The 14613-nt window shown below is 30.9% G+C and overlaps 1 protein-coding gene across 1 annotated transcript in view; it reads right to left on the bottom strand.

Annotated features, from left to right (window-relative positions):
* LOC142325155 (putative Rho GTPase-activating protein CG5521) overlaps window positions 1-14613 on the bottom strand; it is a 142252-nt gene that overhangs the window by 115813 nt on the left and 11826 nt on the right. Inside the window, exon 3 of the mRNA XM_075366555.1 lies at window positions 7841-7858. Coding sequence (XP_075222670.1) covers window positions 7841-7858 — 18 coding nt within the window. The remainder of the gene's footprint in view (window positions 1-7840; window positions 7859-14613) is intronic.

Here is a 14613-nt window from a genome sequence, read left to right as displayed (position 1 = left end):
GATAAAAACATGCATAAAATAATATTAAGAAGCAATAAATGATAGGTACGATGAGATTGGTTAAAAAATGTTTAACTAAGCATAACTAAGTCTAAGAACAATCTTAAATAATGTAACACCACAGTATAAGTAAATAATGACAACAAAATCCATAACAAATAATTGATATGGTAAATAAAATATAAATCAACTTAATGCATAATTAACAATCCATACCACCAACCTAACTCCTTTATTCTAAAATTTATAAACAGATATTTTGTTACTGGATAGATAAAAACTATCCAGGAAAGTGTCAAAGCAGTAGTAAATGACTATATTCTCATAATTCACACAAGTATCCAAGCATATAAGTGTGTAAACATCTTATTTATATCTAAGTATGTTTGTGCAGAATTACACAATATTCAAAACATTTGTGTAGTATGCACTAAAGGAAAAATTGTTTAGGGAGTTTTATACGAGGGATATCTAAAGTAAAGACCGCTGGGAAATTTCTCTCCTTAAGATTGGCAAACCTGTGTCGTTCATGGCCACGCTAGTAATGTACACCCTGCATTGTTGTCTGTACGTTGTCGCGCTGTAGTATCTCTGATTACGTGTGAGTTATTACATTATAAAATGAATAGGAAAATCGATGTTGCCGCCGAATATGAAATACGTGAAGTCATACGTTTTTCAAATCATCAAAACGCTAACCCGCCTGAAATTCATAGGCATTTGGTTGTTGGGTTCGGTGATAATGTAATGAATGAAAGAAACGTCCGAAAATGGTGTGAAAGGTTTAGAAATAACTGAATTAATGTGTACGATGAAAACTGTTTAGGGAGGCTCTCGATAATCACCGAGGACTTGTTGACACGCGTCGATAATGAAATCACAAAAGTCGTCGCTCAACGATTTCCGACCTGGCCCTGCTTTGTCCTGATGTTTCAAGAGCTGTTATCGATCGCATTATTAATGATCATTTAGGCTTCAAAAAGGTTTGTGCACGTTGGGTGCCGCACGTCTTAATGGAACGTCACAAAAAAAATCCGAATGGGATGTTTTGGAATTTTTGATGCACTACACAGAAAAAGGTGATAAGTTCCTTAATTCAATTGTTAACGGCGATGAAACACGGATTTCGTATTACACACCAGAGAGAAAACGGCAATCAAGTTAATGGCGTTATCCTCAATCACCAAACAGACCGACAAAGGTCAAGCAACAGCCATTTGAATTGTGGTCATTCGGTCAAAATTTCTCTTTGTTATAACTCTCTTATCTACTAATGTAAATATATATATATGATCAAACTGATGGCCACAGTCTTTTGGAATCGGTTTGGCACACTGATTATTAATTTCATGACTATAAATGCAGAAACCTACTGCGTAAGGGTACGCGCTCAGTGCAAGCCGAGTTGAGATTCAGGTAACCGGCGCCGACAATCTGCGTGCTGGCGTTTCGGCGTGGGTGCACACAGTAAAGTCCGATTTATAAGAGCTTCCTTTACGACAAAAACTTATTTATTTAGTTGCCAACATGGAGTTCAGTGCTGAGGAAGCAGTTTTGTTATTACTATGTTGTGATAATGTAAGTTTGAAATTGAAACCAGAGAAACGTGGGGTTCATGAGATTATTAAGGCCAGACGCGAATTTGATGAATACAATCGCCTTTTTCATAATTTAAAAAGTGATCCACAACAATTTTTTAGTTATTTTCGGATGGAAATTGAAACTTTTTTCTATATTTTAGAGAAAATTGAACACCGGTTAGTCAAGGGTTAATTTTCACAAGAAGGAAATTTTCGCAGAAGAACGGTTAATGTTAACCTTACCGTAAGTTGAATGGTTTATTATTGTATAAAATTTTTATTTCTATATTCATTATGTTCATAAATTAAAATCCGTAATACTAAATGATACAGAAATCGCGAAGTACTTTCTCCCTCAGACTCAGGATAGTATCAGAAAAGTAAAAATTAAAACAAAATCGATTAAGTTTATGTAAATTGTTTATTTTCAGGTAAATTAAATGCACAATAATGTAAAATGAAACTAAGAAAAATGTAGACTACCACAAGTATATATAAAAATAAAAATTAATGTTTTCAGAAAAGGAAAAACGATTAAAAACGTAAATTATTGAGGAGATTGAGCATTGTTGGATAATTTTTGTTGATCTTGAGATGTTGATGTAAAATATCCATAGTTGGTGTAAGTTTCGTCCACACTGTCCACTTGCAGGCTCAGAGCAGATTGACTGGAGACTGTGGAACACTAAGGTAACGATGGTTATGCAAATGAAGTTTGTGGTGCAGTTACCTGCAAACTGTACCTGATTTGATGACTCGAAGGAGCTGAACGGTAGGCAAATTGCTGAACAATTTCCTGTATTTGACTTCTGAAGGACAATTTAATGTCGTCTGGAACTTTGGCAACATGAGGAAGTAGGCTACGAAAAAATAGCTCATCATCATTTTCAGGCTTGGATTTTGTAAATACCTTTTCTAAGAGTTCGACTTTTCAAGACCGTTTGACCATTTTCAAGACTGTTTCGTTATGTTTGGCATTAATCAGGATCCTCCATCTTTTTATTCGTTCCGACCTGTTTTCTCTGCTGTGGCAATTTTCTGTTGGAATCGTGCTTAACACCTGTGTACTTTCCATAGTTCCCGGTTCATCAGATGCACCGGTCGTTTCTATTAAACTCTCATTGTCATTAAAATTGTCATCGACTTCTTCAACCTCTTGACCTGTGTTTATAGTTTACTCATAAAGTTGTGCAGACGTTTTTGCTGTTGTCAAATTACTTGAAGACGTTCTAGGCTTAACAATATCTTTTAAAAACATGAGCGATTTATATTAAGGCCACTTCGGGGTAAATGCTTCACATCCAGGATCGCCTGAGCGTGCAACCTTACTAATCTTTCCGAATTCTACTGCAAATTGATCGCAAAGGTATTTCCACTTTTTTCTCACCGCAGCTTCTGAAATAAAAATACAACGAACTGTAAACTACAGTTTCTTCAATCTAATTAAAAAATAATAACATTTTCATAAAATAATCTTAATTTTATAAATTAGAAGAAATAATTTATAAATTTAAAATAATTTTTTATAAAATTATAAAAATAACTACTTATGTAATTATATAAATAAAATTATACTGATACACAACACTAATCCCACTGCTGTTTGTATTATACAATTTATTACTTACAGTTTACAGTTAAAGTAGTAGGAAAGTAAGTAATTAATAAGATAATTCAAGGAGCAATTCGCTTTTGTGCATCTTTCTTTTAGGTTCTTGTCCACTGGCATGTCGTTTCGCGCTTTGGCGTTTTGTTTTCGGATGGAAATACCACTGTGAGAAATATTGTCAAAGAAACAGTTTGTATACTGTGGGAAGAGCTACATCTTCTGCACATGCCTGTACCAACTGCAGAATCACTTAAAAATAACGCGGCTGAATTTGAAGAAATTTGGAATTTCTTCAAATTTCACGTTATAGGTTGCCTTGATGGAAAGCATGTCCGAGTCATTTGCCCTGACAATTCTGGTACCATGTTTTTTTAATTATAAAAATTATTTTTCCGTGGTTGCTCAAGGACTTGTAGATGCTCAAAATAAGTTTATAGCTGTTGACGTGAGTGGCTATGGAAAACAAAGCGACGGGGGAACTTTTTGGCGTCAGACTTATTTAAGTTTATTAATGAAGGAAATATAAAATTTCCAGATCCTAAATTACTTCCTCACAGTAATGTCAAAGCTCCCTACGTAATCCTAGCAGATGAGGCTTATCCTTTGCTTCCTTACCTTATCACACCATACAAACGCAAGTATTTAACTGACAGAAAACGTTAATTTAACCGTCGCTTGTCAAAGGCAAGAAAGACCGTAGAATGCGCGTTTGGAATTTTTTATTCCAAGTGGAGAATTCTGTCCAAACCCACTGAAACAAAACTTGCAACTGGTTGACAACCTTAACAAATGCATTTGTGTTTTACACACTGCTATAATAGAAAAAGAGGGGTTTGAAAGACATTTAACTGACGTGACTGTTCATGGTGAATCAGTAACTTGAGAACGACGAGGAAGATTCCCAACAGAAGCAAATGTCAGAAATATTTTTTCATATTACATGGAAAAATTTCCTTTACGATATAATGAATAATAACATATTAATTTCTAAATGATAAATTTGTAATAATGAAACACTATAGTTCATTAATATGTTTTTTATTACATTTATTTATTTATTATTACATTTATTTACTTTTATTTATTTATTATACATTTATTTATTATTACATTTAATAATTTTTTCATAACACAGATTTTCATACATTTATAATATAATTATTTTATTTATAATTGGGTTTTTACTTGCCTTCATATCCCATCTCATTCGCTATTTCTTTCCAGCAGTGATCCACGACAACCCGGTTTGAATGCACTTTCAGTCTTTTGTCCTAAATTTCGGGTTTTAATTGTATTTTAGCGATCAAAGTTTCAGTATTCATTATCAACTGAATTTATAAATTCACAAACAAAAGTATATTTAACTATTCACAGTATAAACAAATCAAAATTTAACTACTCTCTCTCTCCGACTTTCTGCCTCAATCAGAAACAGGAATGAAAAATTCTTTCCGATAAAGAGTCAGACAACCAGCACCGGCCACCTCTGTGCGCATGTCAACCTAAATACTAGGAATTATTTCTCGCGCCGATCGGCGCCGATTGTGAAAATCTGACTACCTCCTTGCACTGAGCGCGTACCGTAAGTTACGACGCGCCACTCAAAATCGGCGACGTGGGCGCCTGACCGACGGCCTCGTCCTGCTCACGATAATGCACGATCACAAGTTGCGGGTCCGACACGTGATTTACTGAGAACATTTGGATGGGAAATTTGCGATCACCCACCATATAGTTCGAAATTAGCACCTTCTGATTACCATTTTTGTTTGGGAAATTGAAAGAATTTTTAAACGGTAAGCGATTCGCGGGTGACGATGAACTTAAAAATGCTGTTAATCAATGGTTAAATGGAGTAGCGCTCGAAGAATACGACGAGGGTATATTGAAGCTGGTGTATCGCTATGATAAATGTTTTTATTCATGTGGCGATTATATAGCGAAGTAGTATAAGGTATGTAATTGAAGAGAAATAAAAAATATTTATAAAGTATTCAGAATAAATGTTCTTACAATGAAACGGTCTTTTACTTTAGAGATAACCTCTCGTTTAACATTGAATAGAGAAAAATTGAGTTTTACACCAAATTAAAACTTTGTTCTTTTCTTCCTTATTATTGTTGAGCTGTCTTTTACTGGAAGAAAACCTCAAATTATAGAAAATTACATTTAAAAACATATTCCATTTTTCAACTGTTTTCCTGCTAGTTCAATTTTAACGTCCTATATTCTCAATAAGAGATTTAGAAAATCAATATTTAACACCAGACAATCATTTATTTTTAAAAAAAAATTGTTATTGCACTCATATTAAAAATGGGAAATTTGTTTCACAGATCCATGCAAAACACAACTTGTTTACTTAATATTAATTTTTATATAGTCTAAATAAAATTATGTAATATTATAATCACACTATGTAGAAAGCACACAGCAAAAAAAATATTACTTTTAACACTGAAAATACCCGCGGGGCTGTGTAAATTTCATGCAAATTTTCTATAATTCCTCCTTTTTCTTCAAATAAAGAGCAAATTACATAATAATAAAAAAAAATATTTAATACAGCTTAAAAACTTATTTTTCATTAAGTGGATCATGGGATATAATTATTAAGAAAAGGATTTTTATACTTTTTTCGTAACTACTTATATAAAGATATATCTAAAGTCTACAAAAAATAAAATTGTCCCTAAGATACTCAGAACAGCTGGACAGTGGAGAAAATTCATACAAAAAAATATATACAGGTGACACACATGGAACGGAAATTCACAGACCACTAACACATAATATCAGGACCAGAAATAGGCAAAGTAGGTGACTGCCTATGGCGGCAAAATTTAGGAACGGTAAAACCACTTTAACTACAGCACAAAAAAGTAAACACAACCAAAAAATATATTTCAATTACTTGAATTTAGAAAATAATATTATTTACTATTTATAGAACAATATTACTACTGTACTAGTTTTGTTTTTGTTTATTGTTTTAAAAGTATATTTAAATAATATTTGAAAATAGTAGGTACTAGTTTTATTTTGTAAGTTTGTTGTCATTAGCTTGTTTAAAAATATAAATTCTGTTCTTCAATAAAATAATACTAATACAGATAAAAATTATGTAATTTTTTTGATTAACATGGGTTTTTTATAATTTTTTTTTTCTCTTAAATTTTAGAGTTTTTTTTAAACTTTGGGAGTCTACATTTTTTGGGTTTGCCTATGGCGGCAAAAATGCTAGGGCTGACCCTTATACTAATCTTTCTCCTTATAATATTTTCTTAGAGAAAAACAGTAGTATTTCTATAATAAAACCATCTTTTAACAGAAATTATTAAATTAAAATATCTGTTGCTTACTGCCCAACAATATTGATACAAATTTCATATATTGACCCATCCATCACTCCTATAAATACATCCATGCATATGTATTTCATTACACCCGCGCGCGTAATGACTTGTTATGGTGTAAGAAACCTTATACAGCACAAATAATTCAGAAAAAACTAATACAAATTATTTCATCCAAAACAATTTCATTCAAGACAACACAATAAAATAGCTCAATCCAGAGCAATTGAAATGGCAGAAAAAAATATATGATGATTAGCTGGAAATTTTAGCTAAATCAATGAAAGTATTCCACAAGAATTATTCGTCTTAACAGTGTTAACGGAGCAATTACCATTAGCAAATGGGGTCCAAATTAGTGCTGCATTTCACATACATCAGCCTAACAATAGCAACTGCAATTAGAGCTCTCTATCCTATCTTAAGCTCTGTGCAATTAACCCAAAGTGATAGCAATAACATTCTATGATGTGAACAAATGGTTAATGAAAGAAAAATAATATGAATCCAGAATAATGAAATGAAAAATATTAACATAATACTTCTAATATGAATAAGTGGAAATTTAGGTTAAAAATGTTGATATAATTAATCACGGATAATGAATGGGCTAGACCAATTTAAAAAATTAAAGATACCTTCACAACAAAAAGAGAGTTTATTACTAAGGAAGCATAAAAAGTAAAAATTCATAATTCACAACAAAAAAGATTCTTTTTGTACAAAATTGTATCAAGCATTATATAAATTTAACTTCAACTTATTTAGAAAGTTATTCTGAGAAAGCTAACAGAAAATGGAACAGGAAGAAGGAAACAGACTCAATGAAACACTAGAGAGAAAGCAAGAAGAAAAAATATAGAGAAGGACAGACAGTTAAACAATACAATAGGAGCGAATTATGTAATTTATGGGAAACAATTAAAAAAAAAAAAAAACAGCACCAGCAAACTATTATTAACAGCATAAATGTAACTAGTACTATAAAAAGTAGCATAAGATTAATTATTTACCAACAGCAATAAGTAAATAACAATTTTTTATTGTTTTCTCCAGATATAAATTAAAATGAACAAGTTAGTAGGAGGAAGATTAAACATACAATAAAAAAATAAATAAAAAATGAGCAAAAAAGTACATAATACGTAAAACATATGTTTAATAAGAAAGAGGATATATTAAAACAATATTCAATTAACAGATAAAAAGATGAACAGATTGCATTCACATGCATGCAACATGCAGAAAGCAAAAGTAGATGCACTTTATAGAGAAACAGAAGAACACACACTTACCAAGGTGAAATGGAAGCTCTGTAAGACAAGTATTAGAGTTAGTACAAGAATTGTTTAGAAGATAACATATATTAAAGCATTAATAAAAATAATAATTTAAATATTTTTTTACAAAACAAAAAATACAATCTTAAATTAGATTACAAATAAAGATAAACAGAAGAATTAATAAAAAAAAACTAATCTTTCACTTCAGGGCAGATAACTCATTTTTACGTGCTACAGTTACACAAATATCAAAGAACAGAATAAATTTTTTTTGGAAAGACATCGATAAAAAAAAAATCATATACTAACTTGTTATTACACACACGGATTAAAGTTTTCAAATTATCAAGCAAAAATTTACGAGACAGAATCTTTTCAGTAGATTAAATATGATAAAAATGTGGCCACTTTGTGTAGCAGACACCTCTAAATGTACACATTTAATTTTCACAAATCTATAAGCTATCTTCCTTCTTGTCCAGCAGCCATCCAAAAAACCAATCTGTACAACTAATAAGCTATATCCCAGAAGCAACAATAAAAATTAATAAAATAGAATAGCCTAAGTTTTAAGATATATTATACACATAATTTCCTTTCAAAGTTTTGAATGTTTCTTTTCGATCTTTAAAGATAACCTCAAATTCTGCATTGTATTAGGACTGTTTATCGCTTTAAGAATTTTTGCAGTATTTAACAACGGTTCAATAAATGTCTAATTAAATTAGGACCCTAACTTTTGGTATTTTTTTCCTAAACTCACTTTCTTTTATAATCAATCTGATTATAGATCGTTTGATACAGTATTTAAATTAATAAAAAATTATCCTGGTAAAATTATTTTTTTTTAAATTCACAAATCATAGATTAATCAAACTAACAAACTTTTGAAAAATAAAAACAACATATTTATATACACACAGAAATGTGTTTGAGAATGTTTTTTCAGAGCTACTATGCAGCTACTGGAAATCATTGTGAAGATATTATTGCTAATATCATCTTTTTTTTATATTGTTAACAAAATCCCTTTAACCTGCAGCTAAATGGTACATATTAACTATCCTGTTAACTATCCTGTGTTTGTTTAATATGCTAATTTTATAAAGTTTTGTATGTTTATTAACTAAATATTATTCAAGCATATTTTATTGAAATTTATATGCTACATAAAAAAATTACATAGTTATGGTTTAAAATATTTTATGTCATGTTTCTGTGAATTCATTTACAAAGGTTAATTGTGGTTTAAATATACAATGCTTATATATATTCTTTGTATCTCCTTCAGTGAATGAATATTTCACTAATACTGCCCAATAACTTGGTACAATCACCCAGTTAAATTTGAATACTCCCGGCCATTGCGTTAATTAGGATCTGTTTTATTAATCTGTTATATGATGTTCATTTTTTTTGTAACTCCCAGCAAAAGAATAATCTTTTTCCCAAAATGTTGGCAATTTTTTTCCCAATAGGTGTGTTTATTTTGTTTTGTATTTTATATATTACTTGGTCTATACATGTGGGTATGTAACACACTTCTACATATTCGGTAAATAATTTTTTTATCAAAATTTTAACATTTTATCACACTTAATTCAACACAATAAGAATTACACAATTCTTTTTCATAAAATGTTGATCAAATTGTAAAAGAAAATACAAATAAACATAAATCGTACAATTTTTCATTTTTTAACATATGCGAGGCATATTCATAAAAAAGGGCCGTTTGGTAATTAAAAGAAATTAACTCGTGAGAAAAGGTTTTTACTTACAGTTTTAGTTTACTACATACTACTTCACTTTTCCACATAATCGCCATCCAGTTCTAAGCACGTTTTTGTAACGCTGCACCAGTTTCTTTAACCCCTAACAAATAGACGTTTGCCACCTGGAAACTGAACCGGTTGATAATGGCAGTCTTGAGTTCATCGTAGTTTTAAAACCATTGTCCACCAAGCCACTTTTTCAAATGCAAGAAGAGGAAGTAGTTGCTAGGTGCAAGGTCAAGACTATGGGGGTAGTTAAAAAGTTCACAAGGAAAATCTTGAATCTTCTTCTTGGTTAGGGCAGCAGTGTGAGGACACGGATTGTTGTAAAGGAAGATTATACTGGATGACAGTTTCCCGCATTGTCGATTTTGGATCGCATGTCTCAGTTTGGCGAGCGTTTCACAGTGCACGTCAGCTGTAATTGTTGATCCACGTTCCATGAAATCAACCAAAATGACAAACTTTCCATCCCAAAAAACAGTAGCCAACATATTCGACTCCAGTACAGAGATAACAAAAATTTTCAGTTTTGGGGAACTTGAATTGCGCCAATGCATTGACTGTTGTTTCAATTAGGCATTGGTATATGATATGCACATCTCGTCGCCCATAACAATGTAGGAAAACAAATCATCTCCATCTTGTCGATAGCGGTCCAAAAATCCTCGTCTACTGCACATTCTTTGCTCTTTGTATTGGTCTGTGAGCATTTTCAGTACCCACCTTGCACACAATTTGTGATATCCGAGCTTTCCTGTAACAATAGTGTAGATAGAGGTGCACCCAACATGTGGAAATTCATCAGCCACAGCACTAATCATCTATCGCCAATCACATCGCAGTTTTTGGTTCACTTGTTCAACAATTTCGTCGGTCTGAATGCTGGGTCTGCCACTCCACTCTTCGTCATGCCCATTTGTGGGGCCATTTTTAAAGTCTCAACACTATTGTCTAACCTTTCCTTGAGTCATTACTTGGGTCCGTATACTAGGCACAACACCCAATGAATTTCAGCAGCCAAGATGCCTTTTGAAGACAAAAACCAAATCACAGCACACTTTACAACTGGTGGGAGAAATGATTGTTTTGGACATTGCGATCTGCATTCACCAACAGGGAAATAACTACAAAATCAAAACAACTGTAGTGGCTTCATAATTAGCCGATAGATGGCCCTGCATGCATGAAACCGTGTTCAGACTCGCTAATATTTAAATATAAGCCGATGGCCCATACTTTGTGAATATGCCTTGTAACTAAGGCCAACTAAAAACTGATAAAATGATCAATTTATTCAAACCCATGTAAAATATTCTACTACAAAATCATATTACACAAACAAAAATTTTAATAAATTCCATTTGTAGCAATATAAAAAAAGCACACCAAACAATAAAAAAAACCAATAAGTAAAGAAACAAATAAATTATTTAATTCAACTACTTAAAGATATCTCGTTTGAAACCATTAGAAAAAACAGACTATAATCAGCCAGATAATGCAAGTAAGTTACATAAAATTAAGGAAAACACAAATTAGACCAATGTTAAAACAAAAGGTAAAAAAAGATTCTTCCATAAATTGTGATAAGTGTAATTAAAAGAGACAAATATATCTACCACCCATCATAATGAATAATTGCATTTCTAAGGTTTTGCTTTAAATCTCAATTAGGCTTTGCATTTTTCACAAACTACATTAACCATTTCCCATTATCATATTAAAATAAAAAAAGGTTGGGCATCAACCTAAATTAATTTAAGTGTTTGGCAAAATTAATCTCATTTAAACACAGATGGTCAGAATATATATATATATATATATATATATATAATACATAAAAAATTTATACATAGAAGGAAGTTAATAATTATTAAACAGAGTGCATTAATTGGACAAGTTTAAGGTAGTATAAAAATTAGCATTATAACAATACATGTAAGTGCACAGTATAAGATAATAATCTAAATATAATAACATAGAACCCACTTCAGAAAGAAAAAAGCTTCAAAAACCATTGTTTTACAATTCAAAATTCTGACCTTTTTCTTCACTTCCTTTTTTTAGAAAAGTATTACTATTACTACTTCTAATAATCATTATTAATTTTACACAAATACAACACTAACATACATCAGAATTATAATCATAAAGTGTTAAAAACTTAATTTAGATCTTCTTTTTTAAATGTAATACTACATAGAAATAGATTATTTTAAAAAAATAATAGTAAAATTCCAGCAAATATAGTATTTATTTAGTTCATATAAAATTACTTTTATTATTTAATTTTAAAATAGTTAAAGACAATACATTTATAAACAAACAAGAGTGCAAAAGCCAAGTTATCAAATTTTCAATAACAGAGAATAACTGTTATTGGAAATATAAAAATAAAATGTGATACTGGAAAAGCGATTTTTATAAAATTTAAACAAAAACAAGAAATAATGAGTATTTATTATTAAAAATAAATAAAAGAATATGCTAGATAACACAGTATAGTAATAAAAATTCATACAGTAAAACTCTCCTAATCCGAAGTCCTAATATATTTAAATATCACATAATCACAATAATTTTATATTTATTATTTCCTGTATAGGCTCAAAAAAATGTAAAAACTAAAATAAAGATTGAATGCAAGTTGTTCATTCTAATTTTTTCAGTAGTTTGAAGTTGAAAAGATGAGTCTTATCACCTCTACTGTTCAATCTACGTACAGAATTTGCAATGAAAGGATATCAGAAACCAACAAGAATGTTATAGGAGTGAATGGAGAATGCTTCAAAACAATCATTTTGCAGATGACACTATATTGCTTTGCTGGGGAGTAGTGAAGAAAAACTATGAGAGAAACAATGAAATTTTACACGAGAAGCCATCTCCATACATTTGAAAGCCATGGGAAAGATCCAGAAGATGGGAAAATGGGTTCCACATGAACTGAATGGGTTCCACATGAACTGAATGGGTTCCACATGAATGAAAGACAGCAAGAAAACCGAAAAACCACTCAACCTACTTCTCACTCAAGCTGGTTCAACCACTCTGCTGAAGGGAAAAATAAAAGGCCACAAAGGATGAGGAAGACCAAGGCAAGAGTTTACGGATGAAATAAAGATAGGAAGAGCACACAGGAAAATCAAGAGACTGGCTCTACACAGGAAGGAATTGCAGACCCACCAACTTCTGGGTTGAGGATAAAAAGAAAATGAAGATACATTTTTCAGATAAATTATTTTCTGCTTGCTTTTTACTGAAAAATTTGGTTATGAATAGCTTAACAAAAAGAAGTGTTTGTAAGTTATTTTTTCCATTTTAGAATAACTTATTTCTGGATGTATAAATCTAATTAAATCTTATAATATAAATACAAAATAATATCCCCATTGTCATATCACAATGTCCTGACCCACTGTCCTAAAAAGTTAAATTTTTCAGGGGATTCCACATAAATCATAGGGAATTCTAATGAAAACTTAAAAAGTTCAACTCTCAAAGATTATAGTCACTGAAATAAGACCGAGAAATAAATTCATAATGGTTAAAAGACACAATCTAACAGTAAAATCTCCACGTTTGTTAATTAGCTGACTAAACAGTTTAGTTGTTACAAAAAATATAAAAACACTACAAAATCAGAAATTTTAGTAATAATATGTGAGAGTTAAAAGCACTTTTAAACACAAATCACTATATATAAACAAGAAGAACCACTCACTCATAGTACTGTCTTCTCCCTGGTTCTAGTAAATTAACATTTTCCAACAAAAGTTCCACACAGGTACGAATAAAAGTTGTTATTGTAAAAATGTTTGAGCTAAGAGTTCCCATCAAGGTCATTTTCTTAATGACCGTCATGGCAGAGTCAAGGAACAGTCCAGCCTGTCTCTGCCAAGAAGACTCCCATGGGCTTGAGGGACAATTGATTCTGATGCCCAACTCTCAACATCTTGTTACTTAACCTTCTGACTATGTGGTGGTAATCCTGTGGCCAGAAAATTGAATAGCTAACATATTCTACAATGAGTTTCTATTATTTAAAAAATTAAGTTTCTTTAGCTTTCCTTTCTTTAGGTTTAAAAAAGACTAATAAAGTTTGAGTAATATACATGTTGTCAATAAGCAATGATTAGAAATTAATGTGCTTTATCTGTTTATACAAAGAAAACAACTATAATTTGTTTTTATCATGAAACAGACCTAAAACTTTTTCCTAAATATCAAAATTCAAATACTAAAAGTTTCATGAAGATTTCCCCTAAAAGTAAAATCCCAAACCTTTCTTTATGAAGTCAGTTAAAACATTAGTAGTATGTTTTGTTTACATTCTGCTTGAATCGCCGTACTCAAGATACGCCCTTTCTCACCATTTTTTTTTTAAATTGATGATGAAATAAACTGAAAATTGTTTTTATTAACTCGGTTAGCAGCTTTAATCACTTTTAAATTTAATTTAAAATTGGACATCATTACTTTCAGCGAAAGCGGGATTGTTTAAAGTCTACAAACATTTTGTACATCAACATTCGATCACCTCTAAATCCTCGTATGGATAACAGTTTGAATTTATAAATACTTTAATATTTTTAACATTGCACGAATCAAATTCAGACGCATTCTTTGTAGCTTTATTGAATCTATAGGTTTGAAACCCTACAATAACGTATCTAGGTTTCGCTGAAAGTATTGATGACCAAACATCATAATAAAATTTACATTTAATCATAGTGTCATTAACCATCTCAACAATAAACAATCTACAACCTCCATCACCCATCATCCCGCTTTCGCTGAAAATAATGATGGCTTTTTTTTAAACATAAAATAAATTTAAAAGTAATCAAAACTCTTACCCGAGTTAGTAAAAACACATTTTCATTTTATTTCATCATAGAGACTTGAGCAAACAAGTCTTTAAAATTAGAGACTACATGTCTTGGACAGTCTTCAAGTCTTTAAAAATGTCAAATTGAAAAGTTTAAATTATTCATCTATAAACCA

This window comes from Lycorma delicatula, chromosome 5, assembly GCF_047948215.1.
Source record: "Lycorma delicatula isolate Av1 chromosome 5, ASM4794821v1, whole genome shotgun sequence".
NCBI lineage: Eukaryota > Metazoa > Arthropoda > Insecta > Hemiptera > Fulgoridae > Lycorma > Lycorma delicatula.
The sequence above is the reverse complement of the archived record's forward strand: the minus strand, read 5'-3'. Positions and strand labels throughout refer to the sequence as shown.